Source organism: Lepisma saccharinum, chromosome 13 (genome assembly GCF_977018435.1).
Source record: "Lepisma saccharinum chromosome 13, izLepSacc3.1, whole genome shotgun sequence".
In the NCBI taxonomy this organism is placed as follows: Eukaryota; Metazoa; Arthropoda; class Insecta; order Zygentoma; family Lepismatidae; genus Lepisma; species Lepisma saccharinum.
Window position 1 is genome coordinate 76,350,118 of NC_139241.1, and position 27,623 is coordinate 76,377,740.

The window sequence follows — 27,623 nt, forward strand, 5'->3', positions numbered from 1 at the left end:
CAGCGCAAATGTGTTAGGCCTATAGCCCCAATCCCACTGACATAAATATTCTCCATGTAGGAACCCCCGGAGGAAAGAAATTCTCCATTACGATCCCCCATTAAATTGTCCCAAAACAACGAGAAAAATCACTCACTTAACCCTTTTTTAAGGGCACAAATGCCCTTCTTCACGTCCCTAGCAACGTCCGTTTCCGGGGGCAAAAAATCCTACATTGTTTGTCACAGATCAATAACACACAGATGAAGCCATTCGTATTTTGAAACAGTGCTTCAAACAAGAGTGACATCTACATAAGAATACTAGATACTGATTACTCAATACGAAAATATATACATCGTGGTTGTCTTAATAAAATGTTTAGATGTGTAACAATTATTTCGAGTCTGTTAATAAAAAGCAATAACAGCATTTTTGCATCACTTGAGTTAATGATTTATTACCATACGTGTCACTTTCTGTAAACAAAACTTCACGAACCAGTTCTGTTCGTAATTATAGTGAAGTTCAGCAGACACGAATTTGTATTTTTCCAAGAATTGAAGAAGTCAATGGATCCTGAATATGTCGCACACACTGTTCCCAGCAGGCCAAGCGCGATTATCACAATGTTCAGCAACTTTTCGGAAACACTCGGGGGGTCCAGCATATCTTGGGATTTGAGGATGAAGTAGAATGTAGGTGGCAGCACCATGATGAGTGGTCCCGACAGCAGGCCTCCAACCAACCCCATGACGACCGAGAAGTCTGGGACTGCTTCCGCTATTACAACTGCTATAAGCAGGAGCGTGGTGCGCACCGCGCAACGTCTCCAGTTGAAATCTGAGAATATAATGTAAACAACAGTGCATTTGGCGCAATTAAATAGTCGTAATGAATGTTTATATAGAAATGCTGCAATGATATAAGTTATGTACAGTACCAGGTTCATTTCCACGAGAAAGGTAGGTTTAAAGTATGTGCGAATCGTTGTTTTTACATAATAATAATAACTGTGACGTAACCTCAATCCCACCAGAGGTGGATGATCATCCAAATAGTTACAGGGTGACGTGTGGTCAGCACGACGAACCCCCCAGTCGCTGTTGTAGGTTTTCCATGACCGGGTTACGGTTCATACTCATTCGTAGCTCCACAATTCCCTCACGATGATGGGTGGTCCCATACACAGGCCGAAATCTCAGGGGGAAAGTTGTTGCGCTTCCCCCATGAGATTCGAACCTGCGCGCGTCCTGAAGCCAGAGTCCAAAGCTTGCTCCTCTGTTTTTACATGCACATATATTTTTACGTAATAGTTTCATTACCAATTAACTCTTTTGTGTTAGCAGTATCCGAAAATTCTTGATAAAAACAAAATAAGATCGTTACTTCACCACTAACTTCGAGCTTAATAGCGTTACCATTTTTGATTAATTGATTTGCTGTAGTTTACTTAGCTTTTCTGCCATTTTTGGCCAGTGGTGATGATGAGGATGATGAGATGAATGAAGGGACAGTCACAAACAGAAATGAGAGACGCAACACAAACCCCACAGAGGATTATACAAGCTGTAAGTCCAGGCACCTAGTCTGCATAATGCAGTTGAGGACGTGCTACGTGGAAGAGAGGATATTTGAACGATTGAGGTGTTTTTTAACTCAACTTTATGCACAGACAAGCTAATCGGGACTGGACCTACAGTTTAAAGTGGCTTCCGAACCACTGTGTGCCTCCAGCGGATATCCAACCCGGGACCTCTTGATTACAAGGCTACGACGCTACCACTGCGCCATCTAGTAGGCCCAAGGGAGGTTGGTAATTGGGTGGGATGAGTGATGATATTAAATGAAAGGACTCTCACAAAAACACCCCGGCCTAGATTCGAACCCGGAAGAAAGGTTGACATTTTGACGTCTTCTCAAAGGGTCACCTCCGCCCCCCCCCCCCCGTACATACCAGTTATGATTTTTAAAGTAGTTGCTGAACTCACCTTGTGGAATTCCCAAACAATCTTCAACATCCTGGAAGATGGTGTTCGAGTCCAGAACGATGCAAAGACAGAGCTGAATCGTGACCAGAACGATGTCCAGGTGGACTGTCACCTCGTCTGGGAGACTGCCGAGTAGATTGGCATGTGTCGTGTCGCCATAGACCATGTAGGCTCCTATGCATGTTGTTAGGAACAATGCCCCGCTTACTGTGAAGTACAGTAGCAACCACCATTAAATTATTAACAATTTAACTATAGTCCTTTTGCTTAAAATTGGAATTCAAGGTTATATTTCTGGTTTCAAGGTCACTCATTACCTTATTATTGTATGAAGAGTTGAGTCAAGTTCTGTTATTCCAGACCAAATATATGTGTTTGGCAAAATACCAAACCTTTTTAAAATATAACCCAAAATGAAATTGACAAAAAAAAATTGACTCGAGTAACACATTAACATGCATAAACTGGTTGTCTTGCAGTTTAACTATAGCCTTTCTGCTTAAAATTGTTATTCAAGGTTATGTCTCTGGTTTCAAGGTTACTTTTTCACATTATTCCTTTATGAAGGGTTGAACCAAGTTCTGTTATTACTGACCAGCAATATTAGAAAAAATACTATACCTTTCAAACATTTAAGAACTGATATAAATATGTTGACTCCAGTAGCACATTAAAGTGCATAAATTGCTTTCTTCTGTTTTACAGTTTAGCTATAGTAATTTTTCTTAAAATTGGCGTTCAAGGTCATCTTTGTGGTTTCAAGTTTATTTTTTACAACCTTTTATCGAGCGTTAAACTTGTTGTGTTAATATTAAAACTACTAGTAATTTATATCATTACAGCCAAGTAAGTTTAGACAGAAATATGACCTTGAACGCCAATTTTAATTAAAAAGACTATAGTTAAACCAAACAACACTGTGTTTATCGGGGAAGTCTGAAGTAACTCTCCCCTTATTTTCAGCTTCACACTATTTCTTTATTTTTCGCGATGAAAATCTAAAGTTAGTGAAGATTAGGACCGTGATAATGTTTTTCTTACGTACGAACGAATCCACAAAATGCAGCCACCCCGAGTTTCTGCTTTTCCTTCATGTCCATTTGTACCGTGAGAATCACAGGATGTACGTCGAACTGAAAACAGAAAAATACTGCTACCTTCAATTGGTACAAGGTGCATAAATCTTCATTTTAAACCTCAGCTAGAATATCTACAGCGTAGGGTTCTTTGTAGACAACGAAACCAGACAGGATGCCTTCCAATGGAGACGTTTAAACTAATATATTATTTAAACACAGGATACATGGAAATGTATTATTTACATGGTGAGCTACTTTTCTCTATGATCACTGATTTGATTTATCGAATATATATATGAATTTATTTCTTTTATATTTATTCTTTGTCTTCTTATAGTAGATTCTATTGTTTTTCATCTTTCGAATTTGCTTTGTTCTTATTTATAAAGTTATTCACATATATTATGCCAATTCTTAATCTTGCATGTCTGGTGCTGCCATCTCTACTCCTCTTTGGCAAACTATTTACATGGTCCTATTGGGTGCGTAACAGTACCTAAAATAGCTCTTTTGCATCGACTCCTGAAAACGCAAGCAACTATCTTCCACAAAACAATGATAATATTGGCAAATTGTCACAATCAACATTTTGAAATATACATTTGAGTGCAACCGAAACTTGCACGAATGTCATGATTACTGCTTCTCACACACGGTCACCTCGACCGTGATGATGTACAGTATTCTGAGACAAGGATGTGCAACGTGGTATTTTCGACTACCAATGAGGTTCGTACCAGTGTATGAGCCTGAACGGTGCATGCTACATTGAAAATTCAAGCTCTTTAGATTAAAACTTGCAACCAGTGATGTGCGTCTACGCGTAAACAACGATAGTCTACATTCTACACGTAGACTATTTTATACACGTAGATTACGTAATCTATGTAAACAACATGGCAAAAGGTGATAACTTAGCAAAGGGCGCCGTGGAATTAAAACAAAATTATACTGTGTATCAGTTGCTGATGTGTGAGGAGAACTTTTCATACTCTTTCTTCCAAATTCGAACAATTTCTCACCTAGGAAAAGGACCTAATATAGGAAATATTCTAGTGTTTTATGGGGAAAAGACCACTCTTGCCTCACGACTGCCATCTGTTGTTGTTTTTTGCATACTATTTATCTTCTTCCATAGTTGATAATAGAAGACACGAGAAATTTTGTTGTAAATAGGGTTCATTTCATTTCGTTAGGAACCTATATAGTTGAAAATGTCACTTTCCTTTCATGATAGCCTTGAAAATTAATTTTAATGCACTTTAGATTGTATACGTAGTCTATGTAAACTACAACCCAATGTAATCTACGCGTAGATTACGTGTAGACAATGCATGTAGACGTAAAGGTATAGTCTAAGGCACATCACTGATTGCAAACCAACAGCTTTTCCCCTCCTTCCATTTTTCGCTGTGTGCACTAATAATGGAGTTGACTATGGGACAGGACTTGTGAATCACCCTGTATTTCTAAGAACTAAGAATGTAAATAATCAGCTTCATCTAGGCTACTTTAATTCAAACAATATTCTGTTTATATTTCATTTCGGATAGACTTTTACTACCCAACCGAGGTAGTAGATAGATTTCCGAGGAGACTGTTCTAACCTTTGTCCTATCTCATCGAGTTTTTCCTCAGTAAGTACACGTGGGTTTTTCTTTCCACTTTTATTCAGAACTGACCCTGGTACTCTAAACCTTTTTACGAGGTTTAATATAGTGGTCCTATGTGGAACGGGAACACCAGGAAATTTCGTTGGAAAACGCACTTCTCCACAATTCCTCTTTCCGAAGTAACACTCGACAAGATAAATCCTTTGTTCTAATGTAAACTTTTGTGCTGCCATATTAAGCCACAATCTTCAACACACGGACACGACACAACACAACTTCCGAGGGAGAATTATACTGGCGCCAGTCTGCAACGTCAACAGAAGGGGAAAGAGAGCGAAGGCAGGGAGAGCGAAAAAAAACTGTAGCGTGCGACTGTCTCTGACCCTGTTCACCGGAAAAGACAAGCGCTGACGCCAGGCCGCTTGCCGCCGAGTCTCATAGCGAATGTCAGGGAATGCTCTGTTATTATGGCACGTATTTTTTTTAAAAAAAATAAAACACTCGTTTTTGAGATAATGGCTACTCAAATCTTTATTACACCCCCTTCAATTTTTCTTAGTCCTGACACATGCATGTAATATCTCATGTAAAAGGGCTGTTCACTTCCACATGTGCCCCGATTGCCGAAATGTTGCAATTTAATATTAACAAGATGGTGGATATATTGTTGGAATCGCACATTTGCACCCCTGGAAATACAAAAGATATGGACCTACAACTTTGCATAAGTTACTGCCTCAAGTGATCCTTCCAGAATGCTGAATTTCAAATGAATAAAAAAAAAAAAGTTGAGAATCTTGCTGATTTCACATGGAATATGGAATAACTCGCATGTGTGATACTTACTTGAAAACAGAGGGTTCCATAAACAGCTACCACAGCTTGCCACGAGGGTAATATTTTGTGTGGAGGAGTGGATATTCTGTTATCCCTCCACATGGCTGTACACGTCAGGATAGACACTGCCACCACAGATAGAACTGATAGGCCAGTCACAAACCTGAAGAAAAAATGTTATATACTTTACAGAGTTGACATTATTTGGGCTACTTTTGTGATTATTGAACTATAGTTTTCCAGATAAACCAATGATAATTTACCAAAAGTCAAATATGCTTTACTCCATATTTGATTCCCTTCTTGCATGTGGTTTACCGAATATTGCAATAAAAGTTTCATAGTACACTCAGACAACTAAATGCATCATATCGATTGATGCACTAAAGTGTGTTTTATGGCTTCTTCAAAGAATCAGATTCACATTTGATGCATTTGGATGCAGTTTTGTATGTCGTGAAAGAAACACCGAAGTGCATCATTTGATTCAAGTGAGGATTTATTTCAGTCGAGATGCACTTCAATGAATCAGTTGATGCGTTTTGATGCACCAGAATGCATCTTTTTGATGATGCACTTAAACGTTTGGTCTGTGCTACAGAGCTTATGTAGCTCAGACCAAACGTTTAAGTACATCATCCACAAAGATGCAGGAAGGTGAATCAAGGAACATCAACTGATGCATTGAAGTGCATCACGACTGATAGAAAACCTCACTTGATTCAAATGAGGCACTTCGGTGTTTCTTTCACGACATACAAAAATGCACCCAGATGCATCAAATGTGAATCTGATTCTTTGAAGAAGCCATAAAACACACTTTAGTGCATCAATCGATATGATGCATTTAGTTTTCTGTGTGTATTAGTTCTGTCCCTAACTATGGTTCTGTAGGAAAGTTTGAGTATAGATATTTTTTTTGCGTAATTGCTTAGTAGGTGTCTTAACAAGTATTTTTCACTTCGGTGGACATCCGCCACCTGGTACATTTTCCCGCTATGACGTCATCAAAGATGGCGCCCACTTGATCACAAAACTGCTCATATCTCTGTAAATAGTTGGCCGATTTTGATGGAAATTGAGTCAGAATGCTGTAATTTCTATTCAGAAGGTAAATGAAAATGATTTGTAAACCGTTTTGCTCTTGGTTATTGTTTTTCTCGTTTTTGTTACTATAAAGTCCACTTTATGCGCAGAGAGGCTCATTGAGACTGAACCTATAGTTTAAAGTAGGATCCGAACCACTGTGGGCTTCCACGGGGTATCGAACTCGGGACGCCTTGATTAAAAGGCGACGATTATATGATTTGGCTTATTTTAACACTTTTCTGCCACTTGTGGGTATACACGAAGATAAGGATGAGTGATGATATGATGAAATTGATGAAGGGAACTCACAAAGGTCACCCATGCCCAGTCCGGGATTCGAACCCAGGACTCCTAGTATTGTAGCACGCTGTGCTAAAAGACGACGAATTTACCGCTGTGTTAGTAACGATAATGCAATGTTTTCATGAATAAAGTGGTTTCAAATTACCATTGAAATTAATATTTACCAAGAAGGATTATATCTCAATTTCAGCTTTTATCTAATAGGGTTTTTACAAGCTGAATCCGTTGCTTGACACTGCCACACCTACAAAAGGAGCGACAGCTTAATTCATGTTCCCTACAAATGCATGGATACGAGGGTCACTATTTATATTTTGAGCCTAACAATGAAAAAACAGGAATTTGGCATTGAAAACTGCTTTATTGTTTTTCGAAGTATTCTCCTTTATGGTCAATACACTTTTGCATTCGTTCGAACCATTTGTCAAAGCAGTTTTTCCAATCTTCTTGAGACACCTCCATAATATGGTTTTTGAACGCATCAACGGCGTTTTTCGCCGACGAAAATCGTTGTCCACGCAATTTATTCTTGACATTCGGGAACAAGAAGAAGTCATTGGGTGCCAAATCAGGACTGTACGGCGGATGACCCATCAATTCGATTTTTTGACTGTTCATAAAGTCGGTTGTTAGACGAGATGTGTGACAGCTGGCATTGTCTTGATGAAGAATGATCCGACGGCATTTGTTTGTTTTCCGTATTTGACCGAAGACCTCTGGCAAACAAATTGTTGTGTACCATTCAGAGTTGACCGTTCTACGTTCCTCTAAAGGCACGGTTGCCACATGACCAGTTTTCCCGAAAAAACAGGCGACCATTTGTTTCGATGTGCTTCGAGCGCGAACAACTTTTGTTGGATTGGGTTCATCTTGAAACACCCATACAGTCGACTGCTGTTTACGTTCCGGCTCATATGCGTATATCCATGATTCGTCACCTGTTACAATCTTATATACGTCTTTTGAAGCACCACGATTGTATTTATTGAGCATTTGTTTGCACCAATTGACGCGAGCGTCTTTTTGAGTTTTTGTCAAATTGTGTGGGATCCAAAGAGAACATACCTTTCTCACAGCTAAATGATCATGTAATATTTTATATATGCTGGTGGAACTAATGCCTATGGTTGCCTCAATCTCACAGTATGTCACATGACGATCTTGCAGTATTAGGTTTTGCACAGCATCAATGTTTTCTTGAACAACAACTGATTTTGGACGACCTTCGCGAATCTCGTCGGTGAGCGAATGGCAGCCACGATTAAATTCGTTACACCAGCGTTTCACAGTGGCAAAGGATGGGGCTTCATCGCCAAATGTGGAAGTAAGTTGATCGATGCACCCTTGTCTTGATAATCCACGTCGAAAATCGTAAAAAATCATCGCACGAAAATGTTCACGAGTTAATTCCATTTTATTGTTGTCGCGCAATCTCCAAGGCAACATAAACAACACAAATCAAGCTATTGACAAAACATTTGAAGTACGTTATGGTCAATAATGCCAGACGATTCCGTGCAAACGTCAAATCGCGCCTAACTTCAATCAGTGTTGCCAAGGCTCAAAATATAAATAGTGACCCTCGTATCTAGCAAAACAATGCTTAGTCAGGTCCTGGACTATATCTAGTTCGACGCGTAGATCTTCAATATCTGGATAGGTAATCTCTACACGCAGAAAGCTAAATGCATCAAATTTATTTGATGCATTTATTTAGTACATCAATGTACTAAAGTGCGTTTCTCGAAATATGCAAAGAATCAAGTTTATATATTCGTGCATTTTTGTACATCATTTATAAGCGCATCATATTATGCAAGTCAGTATTTCTTCACATGCGTTATTTATTATGCACCTTCCTGTTTATTTCTCGATAATGCACTTAAACATTTGGTCTGAACTACAGACTTCATGCATAATTTGGTTTCAACTGGTGCACTCACTTTCCTGTGTGTATAGATCGGATACTTTCTCCATACGACATTCGTAGTTAGATATAAATCTTAATGTGGCTCGATAACAAATTTTCAGAATATACCATTTCAGTTATGTGCATGGAGCTTAATATTTGCTAAATAGAAAACCACGTATCTATAAGGTATGCCCAAATGAAAAGGAGACCTTTGCTGTAGCGGCGTTGTATCTAATGGAAGAAGGTAAATATGTTTGCCGATAGATGGCACGGTGGTTGTCCCAGTTTGCAGGTGTAGCGAACGGTTGCGCCTGCTGTTTCCTCAGTTGGCGAGAGTGGTTTTGCGCGGACGGGTGCATTATAGATTCCTCCAGATCAGCGCAGAAAGCTGCTCCAGGACAATGCTGGCCAAATGTGGCCAAGAAGACGCTCGACCTGCTGAGAACATTTCAATGGAAAGTCCTCACACATCCTCCATACAGCCCCGATATTTCCCCATGTGACTCCCATATCTTCGGCCCCTTAAAACAATCACTGAAATCAACGGTTCACCTGTGACAAGGAAGTGCAGAACACCGTGGAAAACTGGATCCGTAAGCAACCCAGGAGTTGCAACACTGAAGCCATCCACTCCCTTCCTACGCACTGGGATCAGTGCATCAATATCAATGGAAATTATGTGTAGGTATCATGTTACACATTAACTGTACTTCACATATTATGTAATGCAAATATTCTGTAATATAATACTCTTTAGATATAACCGTAGTCTCCTTTTCATTTGGGCATACGTCTATAGTAACGTGTATAGTTCTTATTAACATTGGGTATCAAATTTCTAGATCATGTTTCTAGTTAATTGTGTAGTTGTTCTTTAAGAAGCACGTGTAAACATCATTTTATGGATGTATAAAACCGTAATAGTTTGGAAAATGTTGTCACATCGCCTTCTTAAGTAGATATTTAATAAAACTTAACAAGGTATAGAATTTAAAGCTGGATAAACACTTTATAGATTAAGTTACTCTTCAGTTTAGAGAATCTATAACTAGTAACTATAATGTGCACAAAATCCACACAACAAAGCTTAGCAAACGTCATCGCACAATTCAACTGCCACTTGACGATAAAAAATTGTCACCCATTACATTGGTAATTTTCCTGTACAACATTTTCGAACAGGTCAATATGTCGGCTGAAAATACATTGTTGAATGTTCTCATGTTTTCTCAGTGCATTATGCATAGTATAATTTTTTGGGTACTTACGTCATTTCCTTCGGGCTTCCTAACCACATGCAAGGGCATAGGAAAGACGACAGAAGAAGCAGCCAATAGCAGAAGGCTATTCCGGAATCGTAACCTGTGATCTTCTCCACAAACACTTGAAGATTGTGTGATGCTGGAACAAATATACACCTGATGAGTACAGAGCCCTTTCAAGCCCTTTTGGAGCATCGGATTGCGGTGAAACTATCTATGGAGACCACGGGGGAATGCAGAGCAAAATAAAATAGTTCAAAGTTTCCCCACCAGGTAGAATTGTGGCGCTGATATTACAACCAGAAATCGGACATGTGAAACTTAATTTTTAGTTTATGTCAGTACAGAAGTGTTCAATATGCCGTAAACGTGAATGACACTTTGGAAGCGTAAGACAGCGGGATTGTTCACCGTGCACTAGCCCCACATTTCCACCTGGTGGTGAAAATTTGAACTTTTTCGTCAGCAGTCGCTTCCCCGTGGTCTCCATAGCTTCTATATCAAGTTTCACCTCGACCCGTTTGTTTCGAACAGGATCCACAGAGCTCTGAGTTGGGGTACTTTAATTATGAGTGCCCTGTATGTATGAGTACATACTTAATAGGAAATGTACCATGAAGTTTTTCCGTGAGCTTATTGTGACGTCATGATATGTAGGTCTCTTAGAAACGCTTTCAAGATGATTTAGGCTATAGAGTGTCTCAACCTTAGAAGTCAGTATGGAAGTAAATGGAGTACTTCCCTCTCTTTCTAATACATGAGTTTTGCCAATAGCTCTGTCCTTCATTACCACCGCTGCGTTGCGAGATGTTACAAAATTTACAAAATGTAAAAGTCAAAAATTTCAAACAGTGAAATCATTATCCTGTAGAGTTTTTTATGCGCTATTTACTGACGGCATTATATAACCTGTCATAAATTCATGTGATCTGAATTTTTCAAAATTATGCAATTATTTTCTAGTAAATACTTCAAAAGCCATATATATCAAACCGCTCGAACAACTTCGCCAGTTGTTTTTTCTTTCTACGGGATCTATGATGTTTGTAGATATGATATTCTTTGCCTGAGTGAATTAATTTGTTTTGTATAAATCATCAGACCGTAACACGAAAAAGTTGGTTAGCGAGAAACTTTTCGATTTGTCGCGATACACATGCAGACCAAGAGAGAAAAGTGTTGACCATTGTTTGAAGTTAGTTTTAAAATGCATTGTTACTCCACAGCACCGTTATTTATTCCGCAGTCGTAGTTTGTTTATGCGGGCTGTCTCGCGTATCAAATTCATTGCGCGCCACCGAGGTTACAATTCAGTTGCTTGCAGGCAGGTGTCTCGGTTGCGTATTTCACATGTGCACATTGAAATAGAGATTGGGGGTGTGGTTTTTGTATGAATGCTCCCTATTGGCTAGCAGACTGCCTCAATGATATAGGATAGGACACTGGCATTTATTTCATTGACTTGTGCGAACACTTTCTGTAAACCACAGACTACAAGCAGAACCATCTAGTGGGGAAAAATACAACGCAATCGGATAGTAATCAATACTCAAAAAGCGAACAGACTTTCTTATTGGAAATAAAAGAGGCAATAATTTTTAAAATGTTGCGTTGGATGAAAATTCTTATACATTTAATATATTGGGTCATTTTCCGCTTTTCGTCAGATGCAAACAAGGAGCATTTTTAATTCTTACTTTAAAAATCTGTCAAAACCTTGAGTAGGGCCAAATCCTTAATTTCAACTATATAAGCGCGCGGATATTTGTTTTGTAAAAAGTTGTTACAAACCAGATATTACATACTGGAACCAACACAAGATGAAAAGAGAGGAGTTTCAAAAAAGAAAAGTAGATGGCAGCACAAAGTGAAAGAATATAAATAAATCGCTGGAGGATAAGTATGAATTTAGTGAAAGTGAACTACAATACAAAGATGTAGAAAAAATCAAAGCAATGTATAAAAAGTAGAAAATAGATGGAAAAAGAAAATATAAGTGGTTTACATTATTCAACAAGTTCAAGCCTGTAGTCAATTGTTAGGCACGCCATAGAAGTACTCTATAAAGAAAAAATAGACCAGCCAATCAGAAACTTCTCCATTACAAGCCACGCCCCAAACCTCTATTTCAATGTGCATATGTGAAATACACGTCCCGGTTCGTAGGAAGTGCAGTGTGTTTTATTTTCCGCAAAAAATGTATCTTAATGTTTGTTTTTACATTTATTTAATTCTGTTTATGTAAAGGATACAACATTCAACGAAAGAAGTAACAATTGTTGCGTCGTGTATTACACATATAACGCAAATGTAAAATGGTAAATAGTTACGTCGAAATATAAACATTTACATGCAAATCTTTTGGTAACTATTGTTTTTTGTTCAAAATGCATCAAATACATAGATTTTGATGATTTCCTATACGATATTAAGGAAGAAAATTTGTCGCAATCATTAGCGATTAACAGCGACTCGATGCGTCTCCGTTTGTTGATCTGGCAACGCCGCGCTCCATTTAACCCATACTGACTTTTAAGGTTGAGACGCTCCATAGAGTAAGAAAGCTTAAAGACCGAAGTGACAAGCAAAACGATGTGTCACACCGAAGTAACATGTGACAAGCGACAGGGTCCCATTCAGTTCATAAGAAAGCATTCACTACCCATACGCGAACAACAGATTACAAATGCGAATACTCAAAATATAAAACAAATGTGTGTAGATTTTCTACTACCAGATATTGCTAGCTAATTCAGTAGTTCTAACAGTTATTTATTTGAAAAGTTGTTAATCTCTGTAAATATCGTAGATTTCAGACTACTAGAAAAAACCTTGAAAATTACAATTACTTAATGGACATGCAAATCATATGAATTTACAAACTGTAAGCCTTATTAATGTATTGCAAAATAATAATTACTTTCAAACTGTTGGGAAACCTGATGGTAAGAAACCTGTAGGAAGGCCAATATGAAGATGGAGGAATAACGTTGAGATGGACCTAAAGGAAATCGGTAGGGATGGAAAAGATTGGATTGATGTTGCCCAGGATAGAGACAGATGAAAGGCTTGAGTTGCTGCAGCCGTATACCTTCGGGTTTAAGAAGGCTAGAGTCACTTTCAAATTGATTTACTTTGAAATTGAGATGACATGAAACCACTTCCTGTGAAATGCCCTATCCCATCTTACCATACTCATAGTAGCGATTAGGCAAAATGACAAAATGCGACGTTAAATTAGCTCAATCAATTAATCAATTACAATAGACGCCACTCTGTGTGTGCATGTGTGCCTCTCCCTATTATAAATAGGCTACTCACCTACTATTAAGAAGGTTAAAAGGGCTCCAAAGAGTGCTAGATTGAGAACCACTCCAACTATTCGTCTAGCCCTTCGACCCAAGGTTCTCTCAGCTAGTGCAGCATACGGGTATCTATTAATACAAAATAACTAAAGTTATTTGTAGTCTTTATTAGAATATTAGGTATTTTGAATTTAAATAGGGTTTTCTGAGGACTTTAAATGTTCGATATACAGAATCGAGATAAACTTTGAAATTGTGCCATGCTTTGTTTTTAGAAACACTGTCCCCCTTGCCCCCTACTGGATACGCCCATGACAGAGACGTGTATCATTATTCATCCTCATCGTTTCGATTAACGTAAAGATGAAGATGAGCAACTCATCTTGTCCCCTGTTACTCTGAGGGGTTACTCTTGGATTGTCAATAATATCATGTTCACAAAACTAAAATTTGGGCACCTGGTAGAGGCGACAACCCCCATCGCCCTATGTGGATACGCACCTGCTCTCTTTCTTGTGAACGGAGCAGTTATGTTTGAAATAGAATCTAAGCGAGGACTCATTTCAAAAAACGATAATAGATGGCAGCATGTTTTAAAAATATTTTGCTAAGCCTTAATGGTAAGACGTCAAGCTGAGAATTCAATCAAATTTTCAATAAATTGGATATTGTCTGTAGTAAATACATATTCTCTTGCTGTAACAATGTAATATTACTTTTGTATTTCCACCACCGTAATATCGACAACTTACGTAATAGATATATGAGCAAATGAAAACTTACAAAACCAAAAGTATCATAACAACAGACACGTAATAAATCTTTGATTTAGTTCGGTACCTGCTTTGTGATACAATAGAGGGATCAATTCTCTCAGCAATGAGCCAGCAGCGCCCAAGAATGATTGCGGTGTAAAGTTGAACTAACCAAACAACGGCCAAAACAAGAAAACCCATCCAACCTGAAAATAAATAAATAAAATTAACTGAAAAGCATAATAATTGCAGCCACACACACATAAATAAATTAATTTAATTTTAAAACTTGATAAATGTTGGCAGAGATATGTTGAACATGAGAAAGTAGGCATTATCCAATGATATTTTCTGAGAACAGAAAAGAAGTGTCCGCCATATTGGAAGTTTCGTGCCATCCTGTTAGCAATATTATTCTCAGGAAACCACTCGATGCATAAACGTGTTTCTATGTCTAGAGCACATTTCACCTGCGCATAAAGTTATTTGTAATTATATTCTGGAGATTTTTATAAACGAGAGAAATTAATAGAAATAAATAAAGAGAAGAAAAGTGAGAAGAGAAAGAATTAAAGAGAAGAAAAGTGAGAAGAGAAAGAAATAAAGAGAAGAAAAGTGAGAAGAGAAAGAATTAAAGAGAAGAAAAGTGAGAAGAGAAAGAAATAAAGAAGAAAAGTGAGAAGAGAAAGAATTAAAGAGAAGAAAAGTGAGAAAAGAAAGAAATAAAGAGAAGAAAAGTGAGAAGAGAAATAAATAAAGAGAAAACAAGTGAGAAGAGAAAGAATTAAAGAGAAGAAAAGTGAGAAGAGAAAGAAATAAAGAGAAGACAAGTGAGAAGAGAAAGAATTAAAGAGAAGAAAAGTGAGAAGAGAAAGAAATAAAGAGAAGAAAAGTGAGAAGAGAAAGAAATAAAGAAGAAAAGTGAGAAGAGAAAGAAATAAAGAAGAAAAGTGAGAAGAGAAAGAATTAAAGAGAAGAAAAGTGAGAAAAGAAAGAAATAAAGAGAAGAAAAGTGAGAAGAGAAAGAAATAAAGAGAAGACAAGTGAGAAGAGAAAGAATTAAAGAGAAGAAAAGTGAGAAGAGAAAGGATTAAAGAGAAACTAATCAAAAGAAAAACTAAAATGAAACAGGTTTATGTTCACCGTTCGTAGTTGTAACTGTCTTATGGGTCTGATCGTACACACACACACACACACATGCATACATACAAGCTGGCCCACGCAGGATTTTTTTTCGGTGGAGCTAGAATTTTAAAGGTGGTTAGTACAGAAACGGACACTTCTGTTTTGAAATGACCTTTCAATGGAATCGCTACAACCCAGAAGTGTCTGTGACTGTACATAGCTGTTCTATATGCGGACGACATATACACATCAGATATTTGGTATACTTAGAACTTTCCACTCCCAAAAATGGCAATTGCCCCTCCCCCACCCCGAGTTCTTCACTGAGCTGCGGTAGCTCAGTTGGTAGAGCGTGTGACTGCCACGCGGGAGAACCGTCTTCGATTCTCGGGGTGGGTGGTATAAGATCGGAATTTTTCCGGCCTTCTCCCCGCATAAAGCGGCTCTGGGACTCACCTAGCCTCAAAACAATGGGTCCCCGGGGAAACCCTGAGGGGTTAAGGCGGCCGGCCGTGATGCTGATCACATCATCCCAACTATTCCAACTCTACCTCCACATCACCTCATATGCATTCATGGCATGTGTGAACATGCACAGGGGGTATCCTTACCTTTGTCTTACCTTCACTGCTCTTAATTGAAAATTTTGATTTTCTCATAATTTCACAGGGGTCTGTAGCTCCATCAGGCCCCCTCTGCGTACGGCAGTGTATATATGTGTATGTATACTCACCACAGTCTATGAGAGTGCGAGGTAGTGCTAGAACGGGGAAAACGCCAAATATCCCAACAATGTAGAGAACTGCAGCGAATAAAGACAATCCTTTGTCCTCTGTTGCGTCACTATCGGTAGGAGTAATTTGACACCGATCATCTTTGAGAAGAAATTCGTATTCGTCATCCATCCTAGAAAGAAAAACACATGTCTTATTGGAACGAAATAAGGTGCTTGGGTTCTTTGTGGGTCATAGAGGATGTTCGGCGTGGTTGCCTACATTCTAGGCGTTATCCTTATGGGGGGAAAATAAAAATGCGTGGGGCACGTCGCTCGGATCCGAGGTGTGTATTGTGTGTGTGCACTGGCGTACCCAGGATTTTTTCGTGGGGGGGGGTTAACTTGTAAACTTGGATGGTGCATAGGTGCGTTCAATGCGTTCCGGTTCGCCCACGCAATGTTTCTGAAAAGTTGGCGCCCCCGATACCATGTATTCGGTATTTTTTTTCAGACTTCTGTTGCTTCACAAGTACGACGTACGTTCGGTCTCTTCGTCGTTTAATCCTGTGCAATCCCTTGTTGAGATCTGTAGTGCTTTTGTATGTCAAAAAAATAAGTCAAAATGTTCCGCGATCGGTCCAAGTTTGAAGGATTGGAAAACAATTTGGGAAAATAGTTATTTATGATGGAATTTGCTATATTTTAAGACTCTTTGCAAGTACTGAAAGTACTATCATTGCATATACAAAATCGGAATCCTTCAGTTCTTAGAGCAAAGCAAGAAATTGATATGACTACTCCTGAAACATTGAAAACGATTGATTCGCCGTGTAGGAGGACGTTAGTTCAGGAGTTAGAGAAAAATGCAGTTTTTTTCAATCTCTGGTGAACAATATGAGTAGCCGGTTTAAAGCCGGTAGTCCTATTAAATTCACACACATTGCAAACTCCGTTGTTGGTGTTTAGTCATGAGATACGAGCTCCAATTACCATTTTTAATTTTCTAAAATTTTCGGGGGACTGTAGCCCCTTCAGCCCCCCTGTGCGTACGCCAGTGTGTACGTGTTCAAAGTTTAATGAGTTTTATCGACAAGTGGCGTGCTACGTGAACTTAGCTCGTCCGTTTTGGAGGGTGTAGCGTCAAATCATCGCCGACAAAACATCGCCAACAAAACATCGACGGTACAAAACATCGACAGCACAAAACATCGACAGTACAAAACATCGACAGTACAAAACATCGACGGCAAAAACATCGACGCCAAAAATATCGACGGCAAAAACATCGACGGCAAAAACATCGACGGCAAAAACATCGACGGCAAAAACATCGACGGAAAAAACATCGACGGCAAAAACATCGACACCAAAAACATCGACGGCAAAAACATCGACAGCAAAATCATCGACGGAAAAAACATCGACGGCAAAAACATCGACGGCAAAAACATCGACACCAAAAACATCGACGCCAAAAACATCGACGCCAAAAACATCGACGGCAAAAACATCGACGGCAAAATCATCGACGGCAAAAACATCGACAGCAAAAACATCGACACCAAGAACATCGACGGAAAAAAAACATCGACGGAAAAAACATCGACAGTACTAAACATCGACGGCTAAAACATCGACGGCAAAATCATCGACAGCAAAATCATCGACGGCAAAAACATTGACGCCAAAAATATCGACGGCAAAAACATCGACGGTAAAAACATCGACGGCAAAAACATCGACGGCAAAAACATCGACGGGAAAATCATTTTTTGACAAATTTTCCACACTAATAAATTCATATCTAATCCCGAATATTTTGAGATGGGCTACCCTAAATTATAAAGTGTTTCAGTGAAACGAACAATGTGTAATGAGCCAACTCAAGTTGCCAACTTATAGTGCTACCGTGCTACCAATGTATACTGGTCACTGTTGTAAGAACGGTCCGCGAGGCCGAAACACGCCCTCTCAATAAAGACGTTATTATTATTATTGATAAAATTACAAACAATGAGATTGCGCAGTGAACGTAATTGTTTAGTTTCTGGTAACCATTTATCACTTCTCGCCGGCAGTGTTTGTGGTCGGGGGCAAGGGAAGGAAGGCTCCTCCGTGTGAAAGACGAAAAGATCACCGACTATTGTTATTTCTTGTTTATTAGACGCAGGAGACCGAAAGGACCAATATACAACTTGACTTTTCTGTAGTGACTTTCTTTCGGTTCATGCACTGGTACACACCGTGTGCAAGTAATATAACTGCCCCCTTGCAATATTGTCTTGCCCCCTTCCTCTCCAGACATTTTCCCCGGGTGTCGCACGACGAAGCGCCTTCACTGTGTATCAGTACCGCTGTTGTATTTGAATCAAGGTGTCCGAGGTTCGATCCCCGGTGGAGGAAAGTGGCACAGTGATATGGATTTTTTAAACTATAGGTTCAGTTCCGATTAACCCTTCGTGGGTCACACGAGAAAAATGATCTTGTTGATCGCTCACGGTGCCAGAGACCGGGCTCTTGATATATGTTAAATTAAAGGTCTAACGCACCAAATCCTCAATTATTACGATTAAATATATATATTGTTTTTTGTTATAAATATATTTGCAAACAATTGATATTGTATAAAACTACGAATTGCAGATTTCAGTTTCAAAAAATAAATATACAGGACAAAATAAATAACATTCCAAATACCGAAAATTTCAATGTTACATGTGCACCCATAAAATAATATTAATAATAATAGTTTTAAGTCCTCTTTATGCACAGAGAAGTTAATCGGGACTGGACCCAAAGTTAAAAATAGGATCTGAACCACCATGTGCTTTCACTGGGTATCGAACCCGTGACCCATTGATTACAGGGTAACACTGCGTTTCTTGCAGAGACAATTGGAAAAATTAGTTTCTTTTGCAAATAAAGTAATTGGTGATTGAAAGTATTTTTAAATTTTTCACTGCACTCTTACAAATGTTACAGTTACAGTGATGGGTATTAATGACCATCTGAATCAAACTGTCAATCTAGTGAGTCACTTTCCCTCAGAATATTCGCTCTTATTCCCTTATGTCCACCTTATCAGGGACGGCGTTCCAGGCGGGCTAGGGGACTGAAGCCCCACAAAACATCTCTGGCTCCCTTCTCCCCAAGATTTTTATAGTAGGTTAGACGCATTTCGACCAAAAATAGGAAAAACTAGAAGTTTTCTCACTCAACATTTTCCATTAACAAACTTCCATTTGGCCAATCATAACTCACCAAACTTGCTACAAAAATTGAATCACTATTATTAGGAATAGGTGTAACAGGTGCGAAAATAATTTTTTATAAGAAGGAGAACGTTCAACACCTAACGAACCTTTAAGCTTCATTTTAATAGGCATGCGCACGGGAGGCAAGGGTGGCCGACTGTCTCCCCTAATCCTTTACTTAGAAATGCAATGTAATCTTATTGCAGTTATAATATTATACTCTAAAAGAATGTTACCTATTTTTAAGTCGATACATGTCCAAGCAACTACGGGAGAGGGGGTTGCTTGTATTACTTTTTATATAATTGAACTATTCCAGTCCGTTTTCTAGGAAATTTCTTGTAATTACACTCACTCATACTTTATACGTTAGCTGTGAGTTGTGAGCTGTGTAGCTTAATATGGCTGGCGAATAAATGGCTCATACTTGGAAATTAATAAATTATGTGTAGTTGTTTTGAATCTGAACCTGAGAGATTAATTTAAAGTCACATATAATTTAAGCAGTGTGATCTTTTTTTAATAATGCAATACATATATAGCTTAATTGCAAGTAGTCCAACAAGGCATGGTATCTTCGAAAGCATCTTAAGAGATGCAGGATAGAAACTTATTCTTTAAAGATCCTATCTGTAACAAGATGGGCTTGCTGTGCGAATGCTACGACAGTCATAAATTCTTTCCGTAAATATTTGACATCAGGAAATAGTCTCAAATACAAAAGTAACTGGAGTGAAGGCAATAGAAGAGGACGGATTTCGCACATGAGAATGGCGGAAGCAAGGGGAGCATTGGCCGTCTAAAATTTTCAGGTTTATTAAAATTTACAAGTCAATTGTACTTTTATTGACCTCTTCGGGCCAGAGGAGCAATTTTTATGATTTCACAAATGTGACAGTTATTTCACAAAATAAAAATAATCTTGGAGCTATTTTTATGGCCTAGAAAACTTTTTAATCCTCCCCCAAAAAGTTAAGCGGCAAGTTCGATTGTGACCCCCTAAAGTTAGATTCCAAGTTACGCCCATTCCTCGTCCAACAAAAAAATAGAAAATACGTGGCAAAATAATGTCTAAATGTGGCGGCGATTGGTTTCCAAAACTGGGGGAGGGGGGAGGACAAGGACAGTTTACTTTCCCTTGTACATAAGGTTTAGCATAGTGCGAGAGAAAATGTGGCAAAATGTATGGGGGGTGCAACTGCCCCCCCCCCACGCCCCCATAATCTCTGCCACTAGTTAAATGTGAAAGAACATTTTTCTACTTTGCAGCAAATCATGGGTTACCTTCGTATTGGGATTGGTAACTGGAGGTTAAGTGCTGTATTTATTCCCTCAAATGTAACAGTTATTTAACAAAATAGTCCTGGATATTATTTTTATGGGATGGAAAAACTTTTTGATTCTCGATTAGTGCAGTGGCGGCGATTAGGTTGGCATGGGGGTACAGATGGCCCCCCCCACACTTTTTGCCGCTTTTGCCCCCGCATTATGTTAAACCGTATGTACGAAGAGAAAGTAAATTGTTCTTGCCCCCCCAAGTTTTGTAACCCCATCGCCTCCACTGCATTTAATTTTTAACGTATAACACAGCTTATAAAGTTCGTTAAAGGCAATTTTGAACGTTTCAACCATTGCAGGCAGTTGCTGAAGGGTTCTTATTTCTAATTCTCTTCCATATCACAACAGTAGTGAGCGGCGTAGGATGTAGCTTTCCGTAGTTCATAAATTCGGAACTTTCTGAATTGAAACGGCCAAATCCAATTAACACATCACTTAATGTCCTTAGTAAAGCTTTCCTTTAATTTAGAAATTAATAAATCATAATTTTAATATTCTGTTCACATGTAGCTCTTCTGCTTTCACATGCTGGAATCGAAATGGCCTACTATGACAGTGCAGAAATTATTTTCTGACCTCAGAAATGAGGTTAATATAAATCCAATCAACTTAATACTGCAATACGGTGCAAAAATCAGCACGCTTGGGGAATGTAGGCATACTCCTAAGACTTCGAAGAGCATTAACTTGCCCAAGCGTGCTGACTTTTGCACAAATTGCAGTATTTTATAGTGGAATTTGAGCCACTTAATGAAATGTAACCCCACCAGGGATCGAACACGGGTACACTTGGTTACAAGGCAACAGTCTTATTGCCAGACTACCTGGGTGTGGAACTCAATTTTAATATTTCTAATTCATAGTTTGTGAACTCCTTGATTTCATAACGTCGTATTTCTCTCTCTCGGAATTTTTAGTGATAAGGATATACGTATACACTGCCTTTCACGGCCGAGGTGTCCGTTGGGCGGCGGCTAGTGCGTCGGAAAGTAAGAGCACATCTGCCGGCATTTAAACCCACAACTGTACGCTGACCTTGACATTGGACACGTCCGTCCTTCAGTATCCAGACTAGGGATGGCCAAACGGATCCGGATCCGAAAAATCCGGATCTGGATCCGGATCCGAGAGTTCCGGATCTGAAAGTTTCGGATCTGGATCCGGATCCGAAAGTTCCGGATCCGAGAGTTACGGATCTGGATCCAGATCCGAAAATTCCGGATCCGGATCCGGGTCTGAAAGTTTCGGATCCGGAACCGGGTCCGAAAATTCCGGATTTTTTGGATCCGGATCCGAGAGTTTCGTATCTCAATCCCATTATAATATTACCACACCTTAAACGGTATTATGATCTTCGATTACACAGAAATTTTTCATTAGTTAGTCCTACAAGAATTTTTTCAAGTGTTGTTCCTAAAACACTTTGCTACGCATCGGCTGACACACACGTGCACAAAAATAATCTTACTTGTTTAACATAAAATGTCAGAGGTGATTTTGTAAATGCCAATGAAACGAATATGTATTCATTCGAATGTATTGGAAATGGAAACACGCATAAATGTGAGACATTCCATTCCAGAATGAAACCTTTAACACATATAACAAAATAGAAATGTTATACAAAAATTATGCAATTGTGCTACACTTACAGTTTTACAAATTAAAATAAAACATTATAATATATGCAGTGTTATATAATTACAAAGTGTAAGACTAACAAGGGAGGTTATCTAAGTGTCCCCCTCCGATTTCCATGAAACTTGGCAGGTCTATAGTGGGGCCCAATGGAAGAAATACGTTTTTTTGTTTCAGCTAAAAAACTGTTTTAGGGGGCAAAACCCCCTCAAATGTCAAGATGAGGACAAATTGAAGTGAGGATCTGACCCCTGTGTCCCCCTCCGATTTCCATGATACTTGGCAGGTGTGTGTATAAACGGGCCCAAATGAAGAAATACGTGTTTTTTTGTTTCGGCTAAAAAACTGTTTTAGGGGACACCCCCCCCTCAAATGTCAATATGAGGACAAATTTAAGTGTGCATTTGACCTATGTGTCCCCCTCCGATTTCCATGATACTTGGCAGGTGTGTGTATAAACGGGCCCAAATGAAGAAATACGTGTTTTTTTTTGTTTCGGCTAAAAAATTGTTTTAGGGAGCAACCCTCCCCCCTCAAATGTCAATATGAGGACAAATTTAAGTGTGCATTTGACCTATGTGCCCCCCTCCGATTTCCATGAAACTTGGCAGGTGTATAGTGGGGTCCATGGAAGAAATACGTGTTTTTTTTGTTTCAGCTAAAAAACTGTTTTACAGGGCAAACAAAACTCACTCAATTGTCAAGATGAGGACAAATTGAAGTGCGGATTTGACCCCTGTGTCCCCCTCCGATTTCCATGAAACTTGGCAGGTGTGTGTATAAACGGACCCAAATGAAGAAATACGTGTTTTTTGGGGGGGGGGCTAAAAATCTGTTCTAGGGGGCAACCTCCCCAGAAATGTCAAGATGAGGACAAATTGAAGTGGGGATCTGCCCCCTGTGTTCCCTTCCGATTTCCATGAAACGTGTTAGGTGTATAGAGGGACCCAAAGGAAGAAATACGTTTTTTTTTGTTTTGGCTAAAAAAACTGTTTTAGGGGGCAAAACCAGCCTCAAATATCAAGATGAGTACAAATTGACGTGTGGATCATCTGACCCCTGTGTCCCCCTCCGATTTCCATGGAATTTGACAGGTGTATAGAGAGGCCCTATGCCCCCTGTTTCTTCCTATGCCATACTTACGTGGTTTCGGGGTCAGATCCCCACTTTAATTTCTCCTCATCTTGACATTTGAAGGGGGGGGGGCTCTATACACCTGCCAAGTTTCATGGAAATCGGAGGGGGAGACTTAGACCTCCCTTGTAAGTGTATTAATTAATTACAAATCGCGCACGCGCGTACACACACTATATATATATGTGTATGTATGTATATTATATATACACACAGTGCGTCCATTTCGATCTTCAGCCGAGAGATCGGGAGAAGCGTGGCGGGCGGCACTGGCGGAGATGCCGACATTTGCGGCTTGTAATGCCCGCTTATGTTTATGTACATATGCAGACATGTATATAAATATTGCAAAACAAGCAAAGAATGTGCTTATAACAACATGTTATAAGCACATTCTTACTTTCCAAAGAAGCGCATGTGTGATGGCAAAACGGATCCGGATCCGGATCCGAAAATTCCGGAACCGCATCCGAAAGTTTTGGATCCGGATCCGAAAGTTCTGGATCCGGATCCGAAAATTCTGGATTCGGATCCGAAAGTTCTGGATCCGGATCCGAAAGTACCGGATCCGGATCCGAAAAATTTTAGGATCCGGAACCAACCGGATCCGGATCTGGCCATCCCTAATCCAGACAGCTGTTGTCCAGTTTGCACGTTTTGTGAAGTGTTAAATTGTTAACAAGTGTTTTAGATTGTTTTGTTTTAGTTTATGTATTACCAGGGTTTTTTCTGCAGTCTAATAATGCCAGGCTATCCGTACAATTTTAAACAACGATTTTTTATATACGACTCTTACGTCATTACGAATTCTTGTAGGGAAGTTAGAATGCGTATTGCAGCAGAATTACCAGATGTTCCTGTTTCACACAGAGACAGTGATCTGTTACTTGTGAACAAATTTAGGAAAATAGGGTCTGCTCTTGTTAAGGTAAAACGGCATGTGCTTACTGAGGATAAAATAGACAACGTTGGAACACGATTGAAACATACTCCTCAGAAATATCTCCGGCGCCTTGCACAAGAAACAGACATATTTCTAACGTCATCGTGGCGAGCTAGTACCAAGCTTTTATACCGGAAGCCATATATCAGAAGAATTGAAAGAAAATATGAAGAAATAAATTGAAGCAATTTCGAAAGAGGAACTGATACGTGTTAGTGAAAATTTCTTATAAATATGTGGATGCTGGAGGACATTTCAGAAACAAGTTCTAGATCCGCCTATGTGTATGGCGACAACCTGTATATTTATGTCTAACACAAAGTACTAGCAAAAATTACAGCTAAATTATTCTCCTTATTTTCTTAAGTTCATATAAGGCTGTGTATTTTAAAAAATAAAACACGTTGTTTGTTAAAAACCCTTCATGCACAATCTACATTTGTGACAAAAATTCTAGAAACCCTTCTGGTGTGACTGGTAGAATTGATACCAGTTACAGATAAACCATGATGTTTGTGAGAGACGATGTTTTGAAGGCTTCTGTCCAGTGGCTGTCACAAGCGTTCTGCTGTGTGAAGATGGGCGGAGGAGGTAAAGCAAAGGGGCCCTCAGTCGGTTCGTACCATAGTCATAAAGGAACATTTCTTCCACATCCACAATATAACGAGCATACAACTATCCCGTCCATGAAGTTAAAAGCAGCTTGCTAGAAAGCAGAAGGAAACATGACACTTCGCATTGTTTACGATTCCATTGTTTGAGCTTTGGGGCAAGAATCAGGTTCTAATAATAATAATAATGTTTTGATGTCAGAAGGTGTACGTGCAGCCCGAAATTATCGAATCAATGGAAATACCGCTCTTGTACAACAACCATGGCTGATAAGAAATCTAAAAACAAGATCGACCAATGTAGGCATGTTTGGTCGAAACAAAGAAGAGCTATAGCTTCATGATGCTATTATCATAACACTAAATCCTATTCATGAAGCGAATCAAGATATAAATTTCACCTGGGCGAGTTGAAGTTTTAGAGCCGCTCTACTTTCCACTCTATTACTCATCCCCGTCTTTCTACTCTGCTCCTCCTACTTTCCGCCTTCCTCCAATAATAATAAAACATGACTGCATTATAAATTAACAGTTTTAATGAAAAAAAAAATAGCGATGTTTTTGGTGTCGATGTTTTTGCCGTCGATGTTTTTGCTGTCGATGTTTTTGGTGTCGATGTTTTTGGCGTCGAAGTTTTTGGTGTCGATGTTTTTGCCGTCGATGTTTTTGCCGTCGATGTTTTTGTCGTGGATGTTTTTGTCGTCGATGTTTTTAGCATCGATGTTTTTGCCGTCGATGTTTTTGCTGTCGATGTTTTTGCCGTCGATTCTTTTGGTGTCGATGTTTATGCTGTCGATGTTTTTGCCGTCGATGTTTTTAGCATCGATGTTTTTGCCGTCGATGTTTTTGGTGTCGATGTTTTTGCCGTCGATTCTTTTGGTGTCGATGTTTTTCGCGTCGATGTTTTTGGCGTCGAAGTTTTTGGCGTCGATGTTTTTGCCGTCGATGTTTTTGGTGTCGATGTTTTTGCCGTCGATGTTTTTGGTGTCGATGTTTTTGCCGTCGATGTTTTTGGTGTCGATGTTTTTGGTGTCGATGTTTTTGCTGTCGATGTTTTTGCTGTCGATGTTTTTGCCGTCGATGTTTTTGGTGTCGATGTTTTTGCCGTCGATGTTTTGTGCTGTCGATGTTTTGTGCTGTCGATGTTTTGTACTGTCGATGAAATGTAGGCGATGTTTTTGTTGTCGATGTTTTTGCGTCGATGTTTTGACGTATAACCGTTTTGGAGTGTGCCTATTTTTTTGGAAATGTAGGTACACTAAAGACACTAGCACTAACAATGGACAGAATTTGGTGGACTGTCTCTTACAAGCAAGTGATTAGAGATATGGAATCAATACTTACGTGTCCAGCATTGTCAACAGCCTTAAGACGAATTGAACCCGTTTCTCTTTCCCTCAAGGATTGTTGCTCATGTTGGCACTTCTGTTGTAGCTGAAGTTCACACTTAGGTCACTGTATCGACATTTTGGAAGTTAAACTAATGTTTTTCTTAGAAACATCGACTTCTGCGAGAAGCATAGCCGCTCTTCTATTCAGACATGGTGGAGACAAGTCACAACTAGTTTGTTTCTCGCTTCAGTTCCCCTTCGCTCATCCAGAACCCTTACAAGTGTTTCTCTGAAGGCAATGCAGCGTTGCCAGTTCATATTCAAAAGAACGTAACAGTGATGCAGTACGTAAGGTCCGTTTTAGACGAAAGCATTTCCCTTAACGTTTATGCTATGAGCAAAATGCTAAAAGAAAAATCATGTGGCATTTCAGACGCCATGGCATATTTCATGGCATTTCTCAAGGATAGGCTCGGTCCGTAGCATTTTTCGTAGCGTAACCAATCAGAAGCGACCTCTAGGTCACGAGTGCTGTTGTAATGGCGGCCGAGTTAGATGTAAACAACGTATCACTTCACGTTTTTAAAAGCCGATAACTATTCAACCGAAAGAAATAACGTTTCGTATAAAACTGAATTAGGTACAAATCAATGGCGCTGCTTAAATACATACTCTGTAACGTATACAGTACACGTGTGGAAGAATAAATTAGTTGTTTCAATTGTAAACATCGGACACTGACTCATCTCGTGTGCCATTCGTGCTGTATATATTATCTAATGTTTTCTGCCCGCTTCACATAGCAATCGCAAATGCTAACCGGGATGTAAGAGGAAATGCTTCTGTGTAAATTAATGTCTGTTATAGATTTTTGGAAGAATTTATGCTATCAAAAAATGCTAATGAAAATTATTCCGTCCATAGCGGGCCTCAGAGACTGTTGAAGTTCAAAATTGTATAACCTTCTCCACTCACCTGTCTCCTCATCCCTTTTAGGTCCAAATATTTTTCTAAGGGTGTAAAGCACCAAGTTTTCAACCATATAATACTACAGCCAAAACTAGTATTGTATATTTTAACTTTTATTTTCTTAGATATTATACGAGAAGATAAAAGTTTATGAAGGGAAAAGTGACACTCATTTTCCGAAGTAAATCTTAATTTTTTTATTTCCTCTTTAATATCATTTTCATTTTGTTAATATTACTCCTAAGCAATTGAATTTGGAAACTGGTTCAAACGAGTTGTTATCAATAATTAGATTTTGAATATTACCTGCCACCTATCCATGACATGGGTTAGGTGGCAGAACAGACCTCAGACTGAACCTCGGCCACGAAAATAAAGAATTTGAACTAATTTGAACCTAACATTTGGTTTCGGCCTGTAAGTATATATTATTTTATCTC

At 39.1% G+C, this 27,623-nt stretch overlaps 1 protein-coding gene across 1 annotated transcript; it reads right to left on the reverse strand.

The window, feature by feature from the left end:
- Positions 1-472: 472 nt before the first annotated feature.
- mah (solute carrier family member mahogany) lies at positions 473-26,404 on the reverse strand. The gene is made up of 9 exons (XM_083133360.1): positions 26,228-26,404; positions 15,984-16,156; positions 14,211-14,331; positions 13,387-13,499; positions 10,072-10,204; positions 5,509-5,662; positions 3,016-3,103; positions 1,971-2,177; positions 473-822 (listed from the first exon to the last, which is right to left on the reverse strand). The coding sequence occupies exons 1-9, from the start codon at positions 26,236-26,238 to the stop codon at positions 473-475; spliced, it is 1,350 nt and encodes a 449-aa protein (XP_082989486.1). The 5' UTR covers positions 26,239-26,404.
- Between the last annotated feature and the right edge of the window lie 1,219 nt (positions 26,405-27,623).

Bases quoted from the DNA above. Each gene is read 5' to 3' on its own strand.
- mah (XM_083133360.1), bottom strand. The intron at 13,500-14,210 runs GTACCGAACTAA...TTGTATTAATAG, and splicing joins TCTATTGTATCACAAAGCAG to ATACCCGTATGCTGCACTAG. The intron at 823-1,970 runs GTGAGTTCAGCA...TTATATTCTCAG, and splicing joins TTGTTTGGGAATTCCACAAG to ATTTCAACTGGAGACGTTGC.